The sequence below is a fragment of the Oxyura jamaicensis genome, chromosome 2 (genome assembly GCF_011077185.1).
Source record: "Oxyura jamaicensis isolate SHBP4307 breed ruddy duck chromosome 2, BPBGC_Ojam_1.0, whole genome shotgun sequence".
NCBI lineage: Eukaryota > Metazoa > Chordata > Aves > Anseriformes > Anatidae > Oxyura > Oxyura jamaicensis.
Window position 1 is genome coordinate 145969030 of NC_048894.1, and position 25270 is coordinate 145994299.

General features: G+C 42.4%; 1 protein-coding gene across 1 annotated transcript; it reads right to left on the minus strand.

Moving 5' to 3' along the window:
• Nucleotides 1-6691: 6691 nt before the first annotated feature.
• HAS2 (hyaluronan synthase 2) lies at nt 6692-24955 on the minus strand. Its single transcript, XM_035319281.1, has 4 exons — nt 24335-24955; nt 14817-15443; nt 10225-10326; nt 6692-8502 (listed from the first exon to the last, which is right to left on the minus strand). The coding sequence occupies exons 2-4, from the start codon at nt 15441-15443 to the stop codon at nt 7573-7575; spliced, it is 1659 nt and encodes a 552-aa protein (XP_035175172.1). The 5' UTR covers nt 24335-24955; the 3' UTR covers nt 6692-7572.
• Between the last annotated feature and the right edge of the window lie 315 nt (nt 24956-25270).

Consider the following 25270-nt stretch of genomic DNA (forward strand, 5'->3'; position numbering starts at 1 on the left):
TAATGGCTGAGAAACAACACCCATATGTCCCCATTAACTTTGCAATCTGTCTAATCTGCCTCCTTACAAAGCCCTCATCACATCTCAGATATTACAGCAATAACAGAATAGATTAGGCAGACTTCAAAGCTGCAGGAGAAACATGAACGTTGGTTCCCAGCCATGATTAACTTGGCCAGAACCTCACACTCCTTTAGAATAATTAAGAACATAAGGAGCAATCAGATCAGAGACAAAGTAAGAGAGGGGCTGAGTGCTGGCAGCTGTGGACAATATGCATTACCCAACAGGTATATATATATAAATATAATATATATATATATTATAAATAATATAAAAAAATCAATATGTAAATACGTATATAGACGTGAGATTCTGGGGAGCACACTGCTGAGGGCACATGGTTGTGGAGGTATTTTAATCACACTTGCAGGGAACACTGCTCTCTATTTGACTGATAGAATCAGGTGTTTTAGTCCAGGAACTGAGTTGAGCCAAGCGGCCATCAATTAATTGCTAGAATTAAAGACTAATACATACAAAAAAAATAAAAATGTAATTAGTGGATTTGGCTGCTGCTTTTGAGCATGCTTTTATGTTGCTGTATGTGAAAAGTACCCATCTGTCAGAAGAAGAGCAGCGAACTGCTTCCAGAGGGGCAAGAGGCCTGAGCATGCACTGCAGCAATTGCTTCCTGTATAATCCAGGATACATACATACGCATTTTCCCAGGGGGAAACAGGTTGATGTGCCACTACCTCCAAGCAAAGCAGTTGGAGCAATGCTCGTCAGCCACGTAGGGATGTGCCATGTAGGGTGATAGCATATTTACAGCTTTCTTATGCTGCTTTTAGCAATGAAACCTTCACTTCTCCCTGCACTACTGCAGGGCCAGATGTCACTTTTGCACACCCACCTCCTTTCCTTCCTGGCACAGATGGCACTGCACATCTCTTTACTGCTTGGGTAATTAGTATAAGCAACCTATGCGTCTGTCAGGCACTGGGGTTGCTTCACATGGGCATATACAGCAGTTCAGCAAGCAGCCAGCTCCTTGTTTAATCAAGAACAGCCCAAGGAAAATGGGGGCTGGTGGCATGGGGCAGCTGTTTTGGCTCTGGCCCGTGCCAAGTCCTGCATGAGGTAGAGAAGGGACATGTCCAGGGGCACACTTGCAGCCAGCCCAGTTTAATTTGCTTTGCAGGAGGCAGTATATACTTGTATCTTCTCCCAGTGCCTATGGGATGGCAGCTCCTTACAGCATGCTTGTGGTTGTGAGAGCACATCTCGATCAGGCTTTTCATGTGTAAAGGGTAAACTGTATTAGGAGCTTATGCAAGACCCCAGTGGAGTTACTAAATCAAAGCACAATTGCTTTTATTTTGAAAATGCATTCTTAATAGATGCTTCCCATAGTTTAAGTAGCCAGCTTGAAATCTCAGTAATTCACCTTAGTCATTCACCTGGGCATCGTTGAGCCTACAAGCCCCTGGTTTATCTCTAAGGCTGTCCTGAGCAGTCTGAGGTACAAATATATTTTAAAGATTCTTTGAGCAGCTTTGGGCATGATTTTACACTGCCTTAGTCATCGTACATTGCCTCTCGACATTTCTTCTCCTACCCTGTGGCAAACACAATGTAACTGAAGCCTCCAATGCTGCAGGCTAAGCTACATCACACTTAACTGCCGAGCAAAGATTTGCCCAGGGCAGTCCTTATGGTCTGATGCACTGTAAATTAACATCTTGGCTTATCTTAAGGTAATTCATGTCCGACTGAACTAAAATGTCTCTGGCACAGATCTACATAAAAGTGTCACGTTCCTCTGCCAGTTTGATTAAACCGATTTATTATCACAATTTAAGTGTAGCTTTCTTCTTTGTTCAAGCCAGTAAACAGGAGTTCCAGTCTTACTGTGGGCATAATTTCCTAAGAAGCATAAATCAAATAAAATAGCAGTTATTCTACTATAAGTAAAATCACAAAGTATTTGGTTACATCAGATAAACATTCTTGTGCAGACAAGGCTTTCACAGTACATATGTTTTTACTGTAATGTAAACCTGGCTTGTACCTGTTTAGCTTTCATATTTGACGGAGATTGTAATGGATAGAAGTGACCAAAGAGAGCTCACAATGATTCAAAAATTAAATTAAATTCTTATTCTTGTTTTGCATTAAACTCCTGGGACACAGTCATGGTGAATACCTCTTTTAGGTGGTTTTGTCTGAACTTTCTCTTGGCTGGAATCAAACACCACAAATTTTGCACCCAAACATGTAATCTCTTTACACTACGTGCTCAGCCAGATGACAGGTCAGAGCAGTAACTTTTCCTTCTCTCCGGTCTCCAGGAAAAGTTGCCAGCCTTGGTGGTCGTTTTAAAGACAAGATCAATTTATAAAAATAACAAGGAAAAAGGATCTCTGCTTTGCAACATTGCTGTAGCAGGCAGGTTCAACATGTCTACTGACAGGATTTTGACTTTCCATGAGAAATATAGGTATATATCTAAAGTCACGGAATAAATGCCACTTGGTATTTGAAGAAGTCTTTTAAAGTCTGAATGGAAGTAAAACTTCTGCATGAACATGTCATCTTTATAAATAAAAACATCTTACCTTTCTTTTTTAATATCTTCATTTTCCCAGATTCACTGTTCTCACTTTTCTCTTCTTTCCGTAGTCTCACGCGATGTCTTCTCACACAACTTATCCATCATGACAGAGTTTTGTGTACTCTAAAATGGTGTTTTTTTAGCCTGTGTTAACATCTCATTTCTCTTGGAGGAACAGTGTCTTGCAGACTTTCTCTTTCAATACTGATGTATCTTCTAATACATCTCACAGTGCGGTGATGGTTATCCAGATATCACAGATGCTGTCAGAAACCAGGCCAGCACCAATTCTAACTGGCAAGATGTAAGGCAATGAAGAAAGAGGGCAGATGGAAGTCACCGGTGATCGTCAACATCGGCTCACTGAATGGGTTCGGACATAAGCTATGTTAATTAAAAAAAAAAAAAGTACAGAAAACATAAGTGAAGTTTTTGGGACCAGACACAGGCAACAGTATTGTAGTGAATTTAGAATAATCTGCCCATTTAATCTGTTTTCAGTCTCATTCACCACAGTTCTTCATGGCCACAGGGTATTATGTATCCATGACAAACTGTAGGATCAGGACATAGTCAAAATTTTCTCCCTACTGAAAACTGTAAAACAGATAATTATATGAGCAGAGAACTTACAGAAACCAATTTCCTGTGATTCACTTACTGTGTCTCTCCTGTGTATGCTCTTTTACATTATTATTTTTTTTTAAGATTAATTGATGGCAGAGATCACACCTAAGCTGTACGAAGCATGCTAGTTTCCACTCCATGCATCTCTCCTAAATGTGCCCAACATTATTTGGGGCAGAACAATTTGACCCGGGGCAAAAGCAAGCCACAGACCATGCTTACACTCGAACAGTACTGAGTATCATGTACCAAAGATCAGATACACAGCCTGGGTCTCTCATTTATTGAATGTAAATGCAACTACAAGGCCATTTTCCTCTTTGCAGTCGCTGGAGCTTATGGAAATTTCAGGGCTATTCTAGGAGAAAATTCAAGATGGATTTCTTTGGGAGAGACAGAATCTTTTATTATACAAAATTACATAGCTGGAAGAAGCAGGCCCAATTTGGGGCACTTATCCTTCCATCGGATCTGAAACTGAAGCAGGAAACTTAGGTCAAGGGTAAGCTGGGAAAAAAAATGCACTATGTTTAGGTTAATTGGGTTAACTTCAGAGAAAAATGCCTCTTCCAGCAAAGCCTCGGTAGTACCAGACCTCGTCAACTGCTCTTGATATATTTTGTCTCCTCTTTACCATCTTGTCTCTTGCTAAGAATAAAATTCAGATGAAAATTTTTAACAGACATATTCACAACAGCTTGTGCATTGGGACATGTTTGGCAGTACACGTCTGACAGGATTTTTTCCACCTCCTAGAAAAGTTCTGCTAAATATTCATGCATTCCCCACTGAAAGAAACCTGATTCTTGGCCAAACCAAAGCTTGTTAGCAGTCAGAACAGGAGGACTCCTTCCTCTGTGCTGTACCTCTAATTCCTGCAGGTTCTGCTTCACACCTGGTCTTTGCAAACAGATGCCTTCAAACCCCGATTACTCTACTCTGGAAATGGGTTATAACCTGAGATAGTTTCAATTCATTTATTTTTTTTTTGAAATATATAATTATAAGTTTTCTGTAGAATTTATAGTTGTTGGAGTTCCTTATAGTGTTTGACATAATCTATTAGAGGCTGAAAAATAATCGTGTTTTTTTAAAGTTCAAAAAAAGCACTTTTTATTTCCTCTTATTATTCTCTCTCTTAACTGTGAGACAGCTCACAATTACATTTGGTATTAATGAAAAACACATTTTATTTTATTCCACAAGTTGCTGAAAATAACAAAATAATTTTGAGATGAAAATGAACAGAGGAAATATTATTTAAGAATTTAATTTTTCTAAATTAGATTAATTTTTATTTAGGAATAAAATTCATTAGGAATTGTTCTGCAGTCTGCTTCTCTGTTGAAATCTTTATTTTATTTTTTTGTACAGCATTAAACATGAAATGACTCACTCCCTACAACCCTTCTGCCATGGCCAGTGGGGATATAGGAAGGGCTCTGATTTTTTCTGGGTATTTAGTACCAGCTGCTGGTGAGCTATTCGCACTCTGGGTCAGGGAAGACGTGTGGGGAGCAGAGATGGGAGTGGGTTTCAGTTGAGTAGGATTTATCATTAGGAAGCTGACTGTCAGCACCTGCTTCAAAAAGGATCACAGGAGAATTCATGCTGGAAGGAGCTTCGGAGGACTCTAGCCCAAGCTCCTGCTCAAAGCAAAGGCAGCTCTGAGGTCAGACTGGGTGTCTCAGGACTTTATCCAGCCCTAGTTCTGAAGCCCTCCCAGGACAGAGACTGCATTATCTCTCTGGGCAGCCTGCTCCAATACCTGACTGTCCTCATGGGGAAGAAGTTTCTGTTTATACCAAACTCATTTTCAACTTAAACCCAGAGACTTCCCACCAGGCACCACTGAGAAGTTCCTGGCTCCACTTCCTTGATGACCTGCTACATGTATTGCAGTTGATATTAGGTCTTTCCCACCAAAGCCGTCCCTTCGCCAGCTGAACCAGCCTCACTCCCTCAGCCTTTCCACACAAGGCCCGTGCTCCAGCCCCAACCATCATGCTGGCCCTACACTGAACTTGCTCCAGTTTATCAGTGACTTTCTTCTATTGGAGGACCTCAGACTTCCCCTCATAGTAGGGACCAGTCCCTGCCTCCTCCAGGCACACAGTCCCCAGGTGCTCTGCTATTCAATTGCAAATTCCTGCTTGGAAATCAGGGTGGCAACACCATAACAACATTCTCAAAACCATGCAGATTTCTGGCTTCAGAGCAGAAGTGCTGATCAGAAACACCATGAATTAGTCATAATCTTATCAAAAATATTTTATTTATGAAAGTAACAATTATACTATACAACCTATATTGGAAGTACATTGAATAATTGCTAGAATAAATACAGGCAATTAATTCAATCTTTTTATAGAATGAGAGGATTTATTTGACATTTGAATGTTAACCCAAGCTTTAACTTACATCATAAATAGTTAAAAGGCATAGTCAAGTGTTTTTTTTTTTTTTTTCTGTTTCTTTTGCTCTTTTTTTTAATACTGTTCTATTTTGTAATCAACATGAATCAACTCTCCAATCATTAACAAAATATTAGTATGACTTTCAAGCAATCATGTACCTCAAAATAATCAGACAAAAAAGGTAGTGTGTGTGCAGTTCATTCTACAGCAGAATCTATTCATGTCTGCATAAAAAAGAAGCTGAAAATGCTTCTAAGTTCTTTAAGCATCATATGCTGATTTCTGCTTTACCACAGTGCTTTTAATCCCAGAATCTAAAAAGGGCACATATCTGTATGCAGCTGGCTTTCTGTTGCTCTTTTATAAAGTATATTAGGGCTCAATGCCACATTCCTTTGGCTGGTGAGACTGCAGGATTTAGCCCTGAATATTATTTCTTAAAATCATGGTCCAAAATAAATGTCCAAGATGGATTGTTAGGCACCAAGGAAGTTATAGATTTGCTAAGACTTGATGTTTTCTGATAAAAGTTGGCTTCTTTTCTGGTAGATATGCTTTACTCAAACACACATTATTGGGCTCAATACAGGGATTTGTATTACATTGGAAGTCAGAGAAGCTGACATTTATATTGTCTGTAAACACTATGAAGGACACTGCAGACATTTTATAGTAAGGCACCCACATTTTGGAAGTGATTATATGTTTTCATGTATTTTTTAAATTAAAAATTCTGTACTGCTTGATATTAGCAGATTATGAGCAACTACAAACTCTGATAAAGTCTATAGCAGTTTTGGGTGTCCAATATTTCTCCAGATGAGAAACTGTGGTTCCTCAGATCCCATGTAGTATCAGAGGGACCTCTCCTATAGCAATGCCTTTTTCAATAGTATTGAGGCCTGGTTTACCATATGGCTATTGTGTATGCCAGAGATATTATGCTCTCAGTAGAGAAGCAAATTTCCCTATTACAATGTTATCCAAAACAACACAAAGCCCGAAATTGCACATATCTACCCCTTTGGCCTTTTTTATATGCACAAATATGCTTGTATTTGAAAACTGACAATGTTGGGCCTTTTCTAGTAAATGTCTTCAAAGAGCGTATTTAAATACTTTTTCACAGAAATAACCATTCAGCAGTTGCAAAAATGCAGAGAGACTTTTTATTTTTTCTATTATGAACAATATCAAATCAGCATAAATTTTTGGGAAGGAATTATGATTTTTTATCCCAAATGTATTTAAAGAGGCTAAAGAACAAAATGTTGGGGAGGCAACCTTTTTGGCAGATAGTAAAATATAAAATATGTGATTTAAAAAAAAAAAAAAAAAAGTTGGCTTAAAAATACACACACACAAATAATACAATAATATAAAAATACAGCTCAGCCAATGGCCTCTTAAAATTTACCTTTGGCATTACATTTGGCAGCCTAACACAAAAGACCCTTTCTATAAACAGAACTATAAAAAAAAGAGAAGTTCATAAATTAGGTTTCAAGGGGTTGTAAGATCATTTTCTTGATTCTCCAAACTCCTTTCCTTCCTGTCCACACACATAAGCATGACCAGTGAGGTATATAAAACGTAACACTGTCAGGCAGATGCACAATAGAAAAGTGCATAAACATAAAAGTTCTCCCATTTTCTTGTGAACAGGTCGAAACTGTGTGTTTGGCTTTTTTCCCCCCTTGGAAAAAAAAAATAAAAAAAATCATTTTCTATTGTTCTTGTTTCTGTTATTTTTTCTTACTTTGGCAGGATGAAAATGAACCCAGAGGAATAAAAATGTCCTATTCCCAGCAGCAGCGATCCATTTCCCTTGGCAACATTCATCTGATGCCACAGATACTACAAGGTCGTTGGGTTGCTTTAAAACTCTCTGGGTAACTTCCCACAGAAAAATCAAACGTCTAGCACCATGTCATAGTGTTGCTCTTTCTTCCGCCTGCCACATTTGGTGATAAGAACCAAGTACAAAGTCAACAGCATAATCCAGTAACATGCATAGAGGATTGTGCCAATGATGAGAACTGTCTGTTTTGACTCAGAGAATGGCTTTTTTGATTCCTTGTAGATAGTGAAAATTACGCCACCTAGGAGGATTGTAAACCAAATGGAGACTGGAATAAGTCCTATAAAATTAACTACAATGGTTTTTCTTCCTGATGTGCCCCACCCTGCTTTGTTTATCGTGGCAATTGCAAATATCTTTGCTGGCAGTAAACTTGACATATACAACACTGAGTAGAGTGACATGAAAACCATGACAATGTTGCCCCTAAGGAAGCTGGCAAAGGAAGACTTTATCAGGCCCACTAACTGAACTGTCAACAAGAAAAGGAGGATGTTCCAGATTTTTCCCCTGTAGAAGAGCTGAATGACTGTGGCGATAAGGAAGAAAGGAAAGAATCCAGTGATTACAGCTTCATAGGTCATCCACAAATGGTGCTTGTGGAACCACATTGCATTATAGAGCCACTCTCGAAAGTACGATTTACTCCAGCGGGTCTGCTGATTCAGCCACCTGAGATACTCTATCGGTGTTTCGGTAAGGCACTTGGATCTAGCTGTGTATTTTGTTGCATAGCCCAGACTTAGCACTCTGTTAGTTAGATGCCTGTCATCTCCAAAGCTGCACTGGGAGCCCATAAATTCTTGATTGTACCAATCTTCCAGGAATTCGTGGAGTAAAGAGTTTCTGTACATTCCCAGAGGTCCACTGATGCACTGTACACAGCCAAAATAGGACTGACAGGCTCTTTCTATGTTAAATGCCATCCAGTATCTCACGCTGCTTAGAAAGGAGATCCAGGAATCATACTTGTTCAAAATCTGCAAAATACAAAAAGTTTGTGTTTTAGACGAGATCTTGAGAAAGAATATATACACATTGGATCAATAAGGAATTTGTAGAGACTAGAATACTGTTAGCCAAAATATAGGGGAAGCCTCACTCCTCTGTCCAACTTGTGGCAAATCCAGGAGTTACCCATACAGTCCAGGACACTGACAGGAAAGGCATAGTGAGGCCTTCAAGAATCTGTTCCACCTAAAATGATAATTCTTTTCTCACAACCTTTCCTCTTTTCCACAACTTCTTTCACCCGCAGTTGAGGACCTGCAGGGCTCGGCCTCGCCCTTGAGGAGATGGTGGAGTCCAAGATGTGGCTTCCTGCTTCCCTGCCTGTGGCGGAGTAGCTCTTTCCTCACTCAGCCTTGCCCCTGTGAACAGCTTTGGCTCTGACAGGACTTCTTCCAGCCATCTTAAAGCTATGCTGGGGTATGAGAGGCTAAGCACATTGTCTTTGGCCTACATTTTTACTCTTACAAAGCTTGCCCTAGATGCTTGATCCAGGATTATGTGACTTTAGGCCCTCCAGAATGGCCCCAGTTAGTGTCATGTCTGGAGGCCATCTTGTCTCTCTTTCAACTTCATTGTAGAATGTTTTAGAAGCAGCAGGGCTTAGGGATGGGCTCAAGACTGGCTCAGATTTATTTGGCATATGCTGAAAAGTGAGTTGAGACAAAGAAAGGCCAGAGTCTTCATTTTGCTTCCTTTCCTCCCAGAGGATACATGTTCTTCCCACATCTTTCTGCAGGTGCTTATGAACTATATGCACTTATGTCACAGCTGAACTCCCTCCACATGTGCCTAGTGTCTCACATGTGTAAGGAAAAGTGTGATATTTGTTTTGTGGCCAGACCAGAGCCACAAAGATATTCAGGCTTCTGTGGGAATCTTAATTTCTGGAATTAAGAGCCACATGCCTGGAATACTTCTGACCACTGGGGCATTCATCAGTAAGTGCCGGCCCATATAGATAGCCCTTTCTCCTCTGTCTCACATAAAAGCCCGACTGAGTACAAGGAGCCAATCCCAAGGCCAATTGACATATTCATATGCATTTTTCTTTAAAACTTGTAGCAGAAGCAATTGTGTGAAAAGGAATGAACAGCCTTTTGCTGTGGTTGTCAGCCAGACTCATCAAGGCTGGAAATCCTCACAAAAGTGGAGCTGGGCTGACTTTGGAGCTGTGCATGGCTGACTTTGGAGCTGTATGACAGAGATGCTGAGGACAACCAACAATAAACAGAGTGCGTACTGCACTGCATTTCCAAAATAAAATAAAATAAAATAAAAATCATTTGTGACAATCTTTGCTGCAAAGAATAACATAGTTAAGTGCTTGAGGTGCTGGATTGGCTTTGGGAGACCTGTTCTCTGTTCCCTGTTGCCCTAAAGCTTTTCTGTGGCACCTTGACCAGTCATATTCAGATATGCAAAGATGTTGCAACAGTCCCGGCAGTCCCAGTGTCCCATTTTTCACACATATAGGGGAGAGTAATACTTGTCTGCTTTCTATAGGTGTTAAAACCATACAGTGCTCATACCTGAGAATTAGGGTTTTTGTTCAACAGATAGAAAAGTTAAAGTCTCATAAGAGCCTCTGTGATGGTACCACAGTGTATTCAGTGTATTCCAGGCAGGGAATAGTGTTGCAATGCAAATAGTTGTTGAAATCCCCGTGTTAATCTGAAAATCATTGTACTCACCTGCACATCACCTCCAACTCCTCCAACCATTGGATCTTCTTCTAAAACCTTTACCATTTCCACTGATGAGGCTGGATCAAGTACTGTATCTGAATCACAGACCTACAAGAAAGACAAAGAACAAAAATGGGTTAAGGAGTACACTAGAAAAGAGAATAAAAATCACTTGAGTGATAAGTAACTCTATATGCATATTCTCCTGAATGCAATTAAATCTCTCTTTGGAGTCTGCATTGACACTTCTTAAAGGCCGTTTGTATCAGGCAGCAGGGAGCGGTGCTGAATGAAACAGGGTGCTTGTTAGGGTTGTGCATGCAAACAATCCTCTCTTCTGTATCAGCTCTATTTGTTTTACTGGCACATTGGGCTGGCTGCTTTGAATAAGAGATATGCTCTCAGAGATGGAGCACTGCAGAGCAAGACAATGTTCGTGGGTGTGTTGCAGATTCCTGCTGAGCCCTGACATAGGGTTTCCCCGAATTGGCTGCATAGTTTTAGCACCCTAGTCAAATGTTTCCCGCTACCATAAGAGAGAAGGAGTGAGGAGTTAAATTCCCGATGCTCATTTGAGAAAAAATAAATAAAAAAAGGAAAAAGGAAAAAGTCAGCTAGGAGTCTGAAAAGAAACCTAATAGTTCTTTCACTTGCAGAAGGATTTAGTAATTCATTTAAGATACGTATTTTGGATTACAGAACAAACTTATTTTTAGATTTAGATGCATGGTGTGTTATTAGTGCAGGGATTTAACATTAGATACACTGAAATTATTTGCTATTTTGCTCCAGCATTCATATAAAATATATATAAGTAAAGCTACAGGAGTGAGTCCCAAAATGCAGTACTCCACTAGACCAGGGCAAAAATAGATGACACACACAAGGCATTTCAACCACACAAATACTCCTAGTCAACTAGACACTGTGTACATTAGGACTTGGCTTTCCCCCGGAGAGTAGGAGGAGGGCTCAGACAGGCTGGCCAGTCTGCAAGGCAGCTGGCGCTGCTTTCTTTTGCTCTGAGGCAAATGACATGGGCTGCAGCCTTCTTAAAACAAGCGGGTGCCTCCTTCTCCCAGCTGCTGGTGAAAGAGGTGTCCTGATCGCCTGTAAGTTCATTTCACTGAAGCTCAGAGGCCCGAGCAGAGGAGGCTGTCCCACAAACACTCCTCTGGCCAGCCAGATCCTGCCCTACAAATTCTCCTCTTTTCAGCTTATCCACAGTTCACATTTCTGTGATTTCAGATGGGAACGGTAGGGGCAGAAGTCAATGGCTCTGTCTGAATAGCCTCTTAAGTCAAATCCGGACGAGACACCAGATCAGAAATCCTAATTCTGGTGTCCTGTCATCCAACCTTTCAATTCAGCCTAAGCTCCAGGGGAGCTGAAGCTTTCATTTCTGTTCTGCAAATGGGAGGAGAGGTTTTAGAGACTCTGTTATGGACCAAACTTGAGCTGGGAGGCTACCCAGGATAACCAGGCTGCTCAGCTCATGATGTAGCTGAGTGTCTGCCAAAATGCTTTCTCTCCACGCTCCCTTGGAGGGGGCTGAAAGGAGAAAGCTGATGAGAGCTCTCATATTTCTGTCAGGAGAAAAGCCACAAGCATCTCCAGCTCCTGCTAACTCATAGCATCCAGCTCCTCTCCTTGGAGGACTCAAGCCTGGGAAGCACCTTTGTAACCTGGCCAATGTGTTCCTCCAGCTTTGGTGGGAAGCTGTCATCAGTGACAGCACTTGGTGATAGAAAGGAAGCAGAGCAGTACCTGTAGTTCTGTCTGGGACTTTCTGGACAGACCTGTCACTGAGTGCTTTGCATCAGGAATTTGCGGGTTGTTGGCACCCAGGGCTCAGGCAGTGATACTTGGTCCCATTTCTTGTGACTGTGAGTGGTGGGATGGAGTCAGCCCCCTCCTCATTTCCTTGGCTTTCCTTCCTGTGCCTGTCACTCAGTAAGGCTGAGCAGCCTCCACCTGTCAGATGCATTTGTCTATAGCAGAGAAATCTGCCACGAGCGACACCACTAAGACAAAATGAGGAATCCTGAAAACACTTGATTTATTTACAGATGACCAGCATGTGTCCTGGCCATGCCAGCACAGTGGACATGTCTGCATTCCTGGGAAAAGCTGTCATCTTCAATCTGAATGAGGTTTTTCTAGGTGAAAAGAGGACATGCCCTGAGAAAAGCAACTAGGGAACCTGAATGAAACACACCGTGGGCTGGCCAGCCAGGGCTGGCCCAGCACAGCCCATGAGCCAATTTGCCATCTTTCCACATAAGGGCAGGGTGACCTAGAAATTGCTGCCGTGGGTCACAGAGTTGCATGAAAGGGACGCTTGGCCTTGCATGCTGTAGCCTCCAGCCCTGAGCTAAGCTGTTCAGATGCTCGCTACAACCAGTGGTGGTTTAAACAAGCTGCTCCAGGGGGCTCAGGCTGTGCTGGATGGCCCACATAGGTACCTGCATCCAGCCAAGCTGAGCTGCTCCCTGATTGTACCAGCCAACTCTGCACTGATGATGTCTCCCAGTTTAACTCATCTACAGAATTGCTTTCACACTCCTAACCTCCTCCAGGAGGGAAGTAAGGCCTCCCTAGTGATTTCAGGTATTTAGTGAGTCTCCACTAATGAGCAACAGCTTGGCTATCTGCGGTAGCCTGCCTGCTTTATGACCGCCTGCCCATAGCCCTCAGGTGTGCAAGGCCCCCAGTGCCCAGTGTCAGGAGTGAGCGCTCATGCTGACTGCTCCACTTCATAAAGTGGTTGATCATGGATGCAGATTGCTCAGCCCTTAAAGTGCAGGGCCTGTTTAAAGTAATTCACTGTGGATACCCCCTAAAGAACCATGTGGAAAATCTCAACCTTCATTCATTCATAAAACAGAGCCACATGTTACCTGCATTACATCAAGACTGTGGCCAGCCAGGGCCACCAAGATGGTGCTCTTATAATGTAGATGTGACAGTGACATCAATCATCAGCACAACCTTTGGTGGCTGCTTACAGCAGCATTACAGTCCCTGACACATTCATCAGGACTTCTGAGACAGGTCAGGAGTGTTAATTGACTGAAAGAGCAGAAACATCTCTTCCATTTTCTCAGTTTACGGTATGACTGTTGAAATAGAAACATTTTTTCCAGGTTCTCTGAACAAATGCAAGAGGGAGGAAAGTTGTCTTGAATCTGTTTCCTCTCTGCCTTCTCTCTCTGCAATCTGATACTTCTGTGTGAAGTGATTATAAAACCATGCTAATGCAGAAAAACAGCATTTTTTATCCCATCACAGTCCCTCACAGCACAAAAACCGAAGTACAGACAATGGAGAATTTAAGCCCATTGTTTTCAGAGAATAAATCAGTTTAAGTTTTGTAAGTGCTCGGGGATGGGCTTTAAATCTTTTCCCTTCTCTTAAACTTCTGATAACTCTTAAAGCTCCGAAAACAGGGTGGCTTCTGGCACTCTCTGCTTTCTGCCTCTCCTGTGCATGGAGGACTTGCCTTTCTGTGCCCCTCGGACACCATGCTGTGTGGAGTGCAAACACAACTGCACAAGGCTCAGCATCGACCCCAGGAGTACATGCGGCCACCCCAGGCCAAGGGAGACCATCTCTGCTGCCCCAGCAGAGGAGACTTCTGGAGGAAAAGCAATATTCTGAAGTCTGAAGAAGGCAGGAAGGGCTGAGCATGATTAATTAGGAAGACCATCTAATAATCAGTGGGATTTAGTCAAATGAACCTCGCAGGTCTTGATATGCAACTAAGGATCCCCAGGATCTGGCCTGGCCCTGCGCACCTCCCTCCACACACGGCCTCCTGCATTCTGCAGGGCTGTTTGCCGGAGCAAGGAGTGCTTCCATGTGTAAGGCACAAACATAGAAAATCTTTCATGGGATCCAAGGCAGCTGGAACGAAATGTGTCTCTGCTGCTTTGGAAACCAGGAGAGAGGACCCAGCCTAATTCATTTTTAAGTGAATAGTGTCATAAGGGCTTTAAAGGCCAAGCCGCGGTGAGTGAGGTAATGCAGCTGTAAGTGATGAAGCAAAAGCTCCTTCAGGCTCTAGCTGAAGAAATCTTTCTTTCAAGACTGCACATTCACCCTTTTATTAAATACTGTGCACGGCCTTCAAGGACTTTAGCATATCCCCGTTTTTTTTACAGACTCCACCACTGAGATATTCCCTAGTGCCACCAAAAACTTGTCTGTCTGTTTGCATATAGGGCTGCTAATATCCTCACAAAATAAAACCTTAACCAAGATCTTGACTTACAGGAGCAGAGAAGGGCTCTTCAGGAGGCCACTGGCTTTGCCTGAAGCAAAAGCACTGTGACGAGGGAGCAGGACTGAGTCTGAGGAAGTATTTCAGATTTCTCCAGTAGCTGGTGCACAGATTTAACATATTCACAGATAGGCTGACCATTCTAAAAGGTAGCAAAATACACTTTTAACGGTCAAGCTGTTTCCAAATAGACTGAAAGGAGCACTGTGTTCATCAGGGACTAGGATGGCCTCTAACATGCAGCACAAAATATACAAAAGCTGCTTTCTTTCAAAGTGTGTTTGAATTGGCACTGACCTAGTGCTTTAATACCTACCTGTACATAATCCACGCTTCTCCCCAGTGCTTTGAATGCTGTGTACATTACTTCTCTTTTTCCACCCCATTTCTGCATGATGCAAACACTTTTGTTGGACAGGACCAGTTGAGATACGTGCTGTATGCTCTCTCTGTGAGACTCCTCTGTCTCACCTGGACCTTTGTCGTGGAAGTTATTATTCCAGATATAAGTGGCAGATTTGTCCCTACCCATGATTTCAGTGAAAATGTCCATCATGTAAACGTCGTCTTCTGAGTTCCCATCAATTACCATAACAACTTTAATTCCAGGGTAGGTCAATCTTTTCACAGAAAGTAAACATTTTCTTAAGTAGTCAGGATCCTCTTGATAGGCAGCAATACAAAGGGCAACTGTTTTATTCAGCTTGATTGGAGTCTCTAGCGACCGCTTCATTTTCCTGTGCTCTAGGAAGGCAAACAGGCTTTGGATGATGAGATGTGATGCCAGGATAGCACCATAGAGTCCAAAGGAGAAGTAGTAGTTGTCTGTTTGGATGAACTGGTAGCCCACAATGTAAGCAGCGGTGATTCCCAGCAGGAGGGACACCCCGAAGAGTGTGGTTCCAAGTATTCTCAGGATACATATAAACCTCTCACAATACATCTGCAAGGAAGCATGGAAACTGTTAGCAGAGCTACCACTTCCCAGTACAAGACCTTGTCAGCAGTGCACGTGATGACAACAAGCTCAGCACCAACAGATGCACCCTGCGCTTCTGGCTGTGTCATGGACTTACAGCATCACCTGCTCAGCTTACATCTCGTTCCCTTTGCAGTAATTCCTCCACATAAAGTAAGAGTCACATATACCTTGAAGTACTGGGGAGGTTTTCTACTATTAATATCCTCACATTAAGTGTTGTCTGTGTCAGGGTCTTATTTTGGCAGCTGTGGCTTGCTGAATGAGACGCTCTGTCATATTACGGGACTTTCAGGCCACTACTCACTTCATATGGCCATGGGGGGAAGGAACAGCTGAACATCTGCGCAGCCTCTACTTGTCCCCAACCACATCACGACTGCATCCCACCCTGAATCACTTCTGTTGCTTACTTATATTTGCAAAAATATTGGAAAGGCATTCTTAAAACAGATGTCTGAATATATTTATAATTTGTAGACAGTTGTCTGACTATATTTGTTATTTGCATTTATATAATCAGACATCTGCTTTAAAAGGTCTCAATACCGTTGCAAAAATGTGTTATTCTTACATTTGTGTGCATAGATATATGCATCTGTGAGCATGGCTAAATCCTGACAGCGATTAAGTCTGTGGCAAAAGTACACATTAATTTAACAGAGCCAAGGTTTCACCCAGGACTTGAAATTCATCAGATTACCAGCTGATTCTGACAGCTTCTGCACTTGTAGGTTACCTGTCTGTAAAACCTTCCAGCCTAAGCTCTAGGCTATGGATGAGCAACAACTTTGTTATAACTACAGAAAAGCCAATGATGTTTGACGTCAATACCTTTGACCTTAGGGACATAAAGTGGATAATGTCTGTTTAAGGCTAACCCAGTAAGCACGGTGGAAGTCAAAGAGTGTGAAGCACATGCTTGAATAATTTGCTGAATTAGGGCCTCTTAGGCTGATGGACTTAATATTAGTGTTTTCTTACTGTTATTCATATTTTCCCTTCTGCTAACATCCTGCCTGATAATGTTTGTTTCATCATCTGTTAGCCAAAACTGAAGCTGGAACAGCACTTCCTTACATCATATATGTTTTTAACTCTTTCTTGTGAAATATTGTGAAAAAATACTACCAAGCTGCAGCAGCATAGCTGTCAACAATCATATTTCTGTCTGAGATGTTACAGGCTTGGAAAAAAATAAATTGTCAACACAGAATGTATTACAAAATAAAAATAAACCAGGCGAGCATGAAGTCTGAGATTACAAGGACTATGTTTTTTTTCCACTAGCTATTTAGGGTCTTAAATTTCAAGACAAGGGGAAGCCTCTTAAATGTATATTTGGAGACACTGTTAAAGAAATCGGACCCTATCTCTAGGACTTCCTTGAATACTTATGGCTCGGCTCTGACAGGTGCTGTAATCACCCACCAGCAACCAGTCCCTTCTCTAGCCTGTCTGGAAGTCTTTCACAATAGGGGTCATCAAGAAGCCTAATAAAAGACGGCTTATATGAGCCACCACTATAGGTGAATTAAAACCCAGTGCCCAAAATAGACAGGCTTTAGAAAACAGATTAAGTAATGGATCCCTTCTAGATTACCTTGAAGTCAAATAGCCTGTGTATTTATTAATTCCCCAAATACGCAGAAGGTCACAAACATCAAGGTGAATGTTTCATTAATGGTGCAGTTGTACAAGGCTTTCCCATTTGGGGTCCACGACTTCTCTTCTCTTGCCAGAAATAGAAAATGCCTATTAGTGAGCAGGGGCTGAAGTCTGCTTACGTTAGGAATTATATGACTGAAATCAATGGACCACTTGTATGGGTATAGCTCACCGGATTTAGATTAAGATCTGCAGCGTTTACATTTGACTGACTATGCACTGTACCAGGCTTCTCTTTATATTAATTTGTTATTGCTCTTTCATTTCCAATGAAGTGTTTCCGCACAAAAGGAAAAAAAAAAAAAAAAAATGCATTCTCTGATCTTGTCATTACAGCACAGTTTCCCTCCCTCACAAAAACCACTCTTTTAAGATCAAGAAATGGATTTCTGGTCTTAATAAAATAGCATTTTTTTCTGTCCTTTAACTGTCAACCTTGGGAAAATAAACAGTGTTTTGATCTAAATTCCTGGCTTTCATCAAAGAAACTTTCCCCTTTGTATATGCAATTGGAGGTTTTATGTATGTCTTTTAACTGACTGAATCTCAGGCAAAATCTGTAAAAAGTTGCTCAATATTCTCAAGCTTTAGCACGTGACCTATTGATATCATGCCCAGCAGAATTGATCTGTATCAGCTTGAACGTGCCCAAACAATAGCAAAGAAGCCAAAACCTCTCCACCCTTCTCCAGTAATTGAGCCAAGAAGTTAAAAGGAAATGATGCTTGTTCGAGGCTGAAGCCAAAACTGAATTGCTGAGTCAAATAAAAGCATTGAGGGTAGGAATAGCTGCATCAGATTTTAATGTCAGATACTGCTATTGTGAAAATCTAGTCTGGCCTAATACAGTGAAGTGTAAAAGGGCATCTGTAGTAACACATCTATCAACATTTTCCTGATCTTGTCACATAAATCTAGAACCAAGTATTATCAGAGAAGCAGTGCACACTACTGCTTCTGAACACCGTACATCTAAAATAATGTCATGGTGAGTCAAGATGCAAATGTCAAGTGCTTGGTAAGGGACAAACACCCACATTCACTTTCAAAGCCATGATTATTTTTCAATAATTTCCTAGATAATCACTTTTTCTAAGTGCTAGCAATATTTTTTTCAGCAAAACATAATGCTTATCTTCAACGTTGCCATCACTACAGCAGTTCAAGAGCGCACACCTTGTATGGTCAGCCCAGCTCAATGTTTTATGCCTCAGCCTAATGGATCTTCAGTTCTTTGAGGGATTTAACCCAGTAAGGTTGTCCCAAAGAACAAGCACTGCAGCACTTTTAAACAAATAAAATAATAAAATGTGAACAGCCCTACATAGGCTGGTGATGAAGTGGTGCAGATGGAAGACCTGTAGCTAGTCGCATATTCCTGAACCAACAAAAATGATTGCAGGTCATTTCTGTAGGGGCACAGAACTGCTGCTACATGGCAACAGGTGCTGGAGTGAGGAAGACAGAGCTCCTGGCCTGGTGGGAAGGTGAGTTGGTGGGTTACTGTCTCTGGAGTCAAAACTGGATCTTGCACTTTAAGACTGTTTTTTTTTTAATCAGCTCTATAAAGCAAGAGGAAGGAGGTAGTACCTGCAACGTTCTTTCTTTATTACTATTTTTTAAAGTGAAAGTTATTTAGCACTGAAAGAGATCAGATGCTGCATAGTTTTGTGTCAACCCTGAATGGCATTTCCAGGGGGCAATAAGGTTGAAGATTCGGGTGTTTAGTAATAAACTGCAGACAATTATATATTAAAGAATGCTCTACCCAGGGCACTGTGTGAGGCTCTTTTGGAGGTTCATATGTCTCCATGTAGTGCATGGGAAGCCTGAGACAGGACTGCTAAGCCTACTCTGTAGTTCAGGCACTTGAACCCTTTACAGGCACCTTCATCTAACCCTGCAGTGCTGAACCCAGGACAAGCTTTGGCATAGCATCCAGCACAGGGTGAAGGCATGTATACACACATGACGAGTGAATGTAGAGAGGCTTCAAAGTCTACTACTGAGCAATTTATCATCTTGCAGCTGTTTATTTTCAGGAATGGAGCTGGTCAGTGCTTAACAGCCCACATAGTAGAAAAGAAATGTGAAAGCAGTTTGCTCAATCCTAATGCTGTGTAGGCTGTTGCTGATTTAATGACACAAATTTTGATTCACCAAGCAGCCCACGTATATCCATGTCTTGTAGTGACTGTACAGGAGGAGGCAATGGATGTGTGTACCTATATTTGGAGACTCCTATGAAAGAGCATGGCCAAGAAATAAACCCATGCAGGTACTAGGCATCAGAGTCCACCTAGTGAATTTTTTATTGTCTATTCTGCTATCCTGATAAATGCACATAAAGAGCATTTTTATTTTGTCACACTTGTGATGAGAAAGAACTTAATCTACATTACTGTTAACTCTCATAACTTAAAGCTGAAGCCTTCTAGCATTATTTTCATTAAAAGTTTTGGGTTAACAGGGAGTTGACTGGTATCTACATTGTACATAGTAACTAGGGGATTACATTCAACACTAAAGATCACAGCCCTTTCTCAAACTGAATAATGCCTTAGATCCCAAATCAGATGATCAGATGAGCATAGCAAAATATTCTTGAGCTCTCTCTATTCTGGAAAATATTTAGGCTACATAGATCTAACCTTTCTAAGATACAGACACTTGACTGAAATTCAACAGGATCTAATGCCCTGATTTGCAATGCATATTTACTCAAAGAGAAAAAAAAAAAAAAAAAAAAAAAAAAAAAACCACTGCTGCCTTCCAGGGCAAAGTAGCACCTTTCTCCCCCTACAAAATTATATATATCACAGTCTGGACATACAGTTTTTAATCAGTTTTCATGGACCCCTGAAAGCAAGAGGACCTGGAGACATACATCCCTTTGCAAAGTCAGGAAGCAAAGAGAAAAAGAGTTTCATTTGTTGCCAATACTTCAGAAGAGTAATAAACAGAATAGGGGAAAATTCATATCCAGAAAATCTTTGTGTAGTGGTATCTGAACACATCAATACTTTCTGTGCTCTGTTCATTTATTCTGTGTCAGCCAGTGTGTAGCTGCTCTGAGGACTAAGGATGCAGTCAGGCAGTCCCCTGCATCTGCTAATACTGGACTGGGAACTGCTGACTGATGGGAGGTAAAAATGAAATCAGGTTTGCTTGCAATACATGGGATGCAGCTCACTTCATCATCTGTTCAAGAAGGTGTCTCTCATATACAGCACTCAAACATATTGTCATGTTCTTCTGGCTTGCTTTCCCCCAGAAGATTAAAAAAAAAAAAAAAAAAAAGGGCGACTCAGGAAGCTCATACATAATAAAAAGAAGTGGTTTGAAAGATTGTTTGAAAGAATTATCACTTATTAACTTCAAACAATCTGAATATATTAAAAACAAAAAATTATAGTGCAAAAGTCACTATTGTCCACGAGACATCAATAAAAGTTCAATCACAAGTGTGATTATTTCACCCCCTTCATCTCTAAGGGTTCAAAAGAGTTGTGCCTCTTGCTAGACACCAGCTCTATGGCCATGTCAGCAAATACTGTCCAATACTACAGGAACAGATCTGCAAAAAAGAGCAAGGGGTGCTAAGGGCCTAACTTCCACCCTCCATATGTTTCTGATTTTACTCTGAACCAAGTTTAGTCAGACCCCATAGACTGAAAACTCAGTGTCTGAACTTTCTGCTCTAGCAGTACATCTTGCAATTAATTTCATTCAAGAGGAATGCATCATGTGCTCCCTGTCACTTTGCATCACAAACCAAGGCAAGGGGAGGGGAATTGTAACATTGGCTTCAATAGCACACTCCTGATTCAAGCTAAAATAATACAGACCAACCCCATGTATAACATCTACCCATCAGTCTTCTCTGCAAATCTTTGTTGCAATCAGAAGTGCTGAGCACTGAAAACATTTGAAAGTGTCTCATCTTTACATAGAAGTTGAATTCTTGAATGTCTGCTAGTCATGGTCCTCTGAGCCCTAGTGCTGAGGCTTTGGATTCAGCAAAGCATGTAAGCGTGTCATTAAAGATAAGTGCGCACTTAAGTATTTTGCTGAAGAGGGAAACCAGTGGATAATATTTCTTCCAGTTCTGTAAGGCAGGCATAAATAAATAAATAAACCTAACTTTCTCTGTGAAGCTGCTATTTCTGAAGTATTCACAATGAAAATGTATGCATACATTGCACATATTATATAGATTAATCTCTCTTCTGAACGTTGACAGATTGGTGATTGCTTAAGCCCTGCCTTTCTTACAAGAGGGAATCAGAGAGTGGACCAGGGCCTGGATGACTGGAATTTTGTTCCTAGTGTTGCTATTCACCTGCTGGGTGACCTTAGGCAGGTGAATTCACCTCTCTTCACCTCGTGTATAATGGGAATCATGATCATGCTGGAGGCGTATAGTACTCTTCATAAGGCTTAGGCTACTGACACCTGTAGTGTTACTCTTTCTGGTGTCACATGGGACCCACCAGTTCCCAACTTCCACATAACTGTCTTTCCTAAAAACAAAACAAACAAAAAAACCCTTGCCTATATTCATCAGAATGTAGATTCAGAAGGAGCGTGTCTGTAGGAAACATGCAACTCATACTACGCAGGGTGCCTGAGATCAGTGATGTTGGCAACGTAAGAGCTGACACATGTGAGTATACGTGCATACAGCTACTGAGGGCTGCTCTGCACACAGCTTTTATAAGCACACAAAAAAATCCTTCCCTGTGAGAATAATAGCAGTGGTTTCTACAGATCAGCTGCTGGAATGTCGGTGTGTTTGAGTGTGAGTGTGCATGTACGTGCACACGTTGCATGTGGCCTTATACACATATACTCTGTTTATACACAAACATTGTCTGAGTGTTATAAATCTTCATCCAATATTTAGAAGCATTTAGCCTTATTTTGGCAGCAAAGTAAATCATTTATCTTTGAAGTACAAATGATTCCAGGTACACATTAATTATAAGCATAAAATAGCTGCCCAGACACCCTCTTCTCCTTACAGCCCACAGAGAGGAAACTGAAAAATTATGTTACATCTGTACATCTTTACTACAGCAGAGTTACCATATCTGGTACTTTTGGTTATTTATCACTTCCAGATTTTGTCATGCCATTGATCTTCTGGAAAGGGCTCACATAAGACTAAAATTAACTCTGGGGTTAGGTTTAAAGAACAGGGTTAGTAATGATGGTAAACTGTATCTCTATGCACAGGCTTTGATCAGCAAATCTAGAGTATCCTGTCTTCTCAATGTATGTTTCCCCCTAAAGTGACCAAATTTAGTCTCTGATAGATCTGAGTAACTGCTAGGTGGATTTTTCCCTAATGTAGACAGTGATATGCTGGTTGTTAAATCAACCAAAAGAAAGCCCAAAACCCAAACTGAATGCTCTAAGAAATAAAATCAAGCAGTTAATCATATTTGTGCTGAGACATTTTAGATTGCAGGAAAAAATACTCTGGTTTCAAACAGTTTCCTAGTTACTGGTTTTGAAGCTCACGGATGCTTTTGGCACAAAATTGACTACTCCATGTCTCAGTCCGGCAAGTAAATATTTATCTGATGTTCATAGCTCATTATCATGTAATATGTTTATCAAGCGCAGGTAATACTGTGTTTGACTTAGTCAAGTCCTCCTACAATGAATGGAAGAGTAATTTGATGCTTTATACATTAACCTTGAGTAGTAATAAGATGAAGCACATATCTGATTTGCTTGCACACCATAAATACAACCAGCTGAGTTTGCTTCTAGCTCAACTAGTAAGGAAAACCCCACCGAACCCAGTACAGCTGTTTTTCCTACTGGGAAAGCTCTCACCCAGGTGTTTTTACCCTTGCACATAGATTTCTTAGCATGAAATAAAGTCTCAATAAAGTTCTGCTGACACAAAACTCAAGGTTTGATAAGGACTGCATTTGGGCGCAGTTTTGGGGGAAAAAGAAACAAATTTCACTGCAATCACACCCAAAAGGACTAACCTATCCATGGGCACTATGTTATATACTGCGTGTGCTGGGAAGCATGCAAGTGCCTCTGGAAAGACAACCCATAAGGAGACCACGAGGGATGCCCATGCCTTGGGGGATCATAAAAGCATCGTGGCTCGCCGAAACCCACCAGGATGGTGTGTGGGGTATGGGGGCCGCCCTTAGGATCCCCTCCATCCTTTGGCAGGACATTATAGAGGGTGTCGGGGCTCTGGGCAGCCAGGAGCTGAGGATTTGGGGCAGGTGCAGAAGCAGGAGGCTGGGGTCGGCTCTGCAGGGGGGGCAGCAGCATCCCACTGCTCCGCCAGCCCCACGATGCCCCCGGGGTGGGGGGAGCAGCTCCCGGTGGGGGAACCCCGGTCCCGCGTCGCAGCCAATGGGGGGGGCGGCTCTGGTTGCGTCACAAGGGGTGGGCGGGGCGTCGGGGGGGATCCCCCGCTTTGCCACGTGGGGAGGGAGGGGGCGTGAAGGTGGGGGGGTGTGAAGGTGGGGGGGGCGGAATATGGGGGGGGTGGGAATAGGGGAGGGTGCGCAGGCTCCGCTCCGCACCCGCAGACCCCCGCCGGGCTGGGAGGGGGCCGTAGTATTGCTCCGGGGCTGTCTCCCCCCGTAGCACCCCGGGGGTGCGACCCCCACCCCAGCCCAGGTCCCCCGCAATTAGGGCTGCGCGGAGGGGTCGGGAGGTCTGGGGACAGGCTGCAGCCCCCCTGCCTCCCCCGGGGGCTCCGCGCTGAGACATCTTGATCGCGTTTGTTCCCCCTCCCTCCGCTCCGGCTCCCAGGCGGGGTTTAGCCCGCCTCCCCCCAGCCTCCCCTCGCTTTCCTGCCTGCCGTCCCATCCCTCCCTCCCCTGCGCGCAGGGGAGAAGCCGACCTGGGCTGGGAAACGGCTTCCGAACCTGTTGCTCCATTATTATTATCATTATTTTCCAAATCGTATCGCTCAGCAAAATCTGAAAGGGGTTACGCGGACGGGGGGTCCAAGCTGAAAACCTCATTCATCCTCACTGCGGCCCTATTCATTGCTGAAATAGGTGCAGCCTACGCACGGTGAGATCCTCCCCCAGCCCCACTCCTGTTCTGGGGATCTGTTCAGCCTTCCTCCCTTGGGGATGGGAGAAGAGGGTCTTCTGCCGCCGAGATGACAGAAAGGGGGCTCATAAATCACCTACCTTGTTTGTCCTTCTGTCCTTTGGTCATAGAGGGGCTCCAGCCAGCTGTGTGGTCTCACGTACCGTTGCTCCCGCTGAACAGTTTCCAAGTTTGAGGTAAAAAGATCAAATCGCACTTTTCAGGGACTTATTCAGACGCTCAGGAATAAAAAATAATTAAAAATGAAAATAATAAAAAATAATCATTTAAGGCTATTCAGTCCTGCTCATTTTCTCCCACGTGTTTTGCCTATTACAACGTATTTGTCTTTCTCTGCTTCAGTTTCTAGTTCAAAGTTGTGGGATTTCTTTTTTTTTTTTTTTTTTTTTTCAAATAATAATAATTAAAAAAAGAGAAATAATAAATTAGGAGTTAGTTTCTCGTGGTCGAAGCTGAAGATCGTATTTCAAACCCGGCTAGCCAGGAGCCTGGAGAAGTTGCAAGGCAGCGTCTGAAAGTTTGAGAGATGTACAGCATCAGATAAAGTCTCTTTGGTGATGCCTTGCTGACCGAGTAACTGTTTCAATGAGGTTTCTCAGCAGCAGCAGCAAGCGGGTAATGTTATCCAGACGTCTTTTTCTTTCCTGCTGCTGCTGCTTTTCTGCCTCCTCCACGTTATGGGGTCTTTTAACAAGTGAGACTTGAGTTGGTTTAATAGGCGGAGGATGGGAAGAAGGAGGGGAGGGAACTCCTGTAAGGAGGAAAAAAAAAAAAAAAAAAAGGAAAAAAAAAAAAGCCAACCCTGCCCATTGAAATGATCTCAGCCAAGGACCAATTCAGCGGCTGGAATCCAGCTAGCTAAGCCGCCAGTTCTGCAAAGAAACGCAATGCACACACGTTGCCACCACCTGATTTCCTCTTCGTGCCTCGTAGTTTTGGGGAAGCCCCCCCCCCCCCATCTCTGGGCTCGGGGTCTGGGACTTGTCCCTCCCATAGCCACTATTCGGCTGGGACAG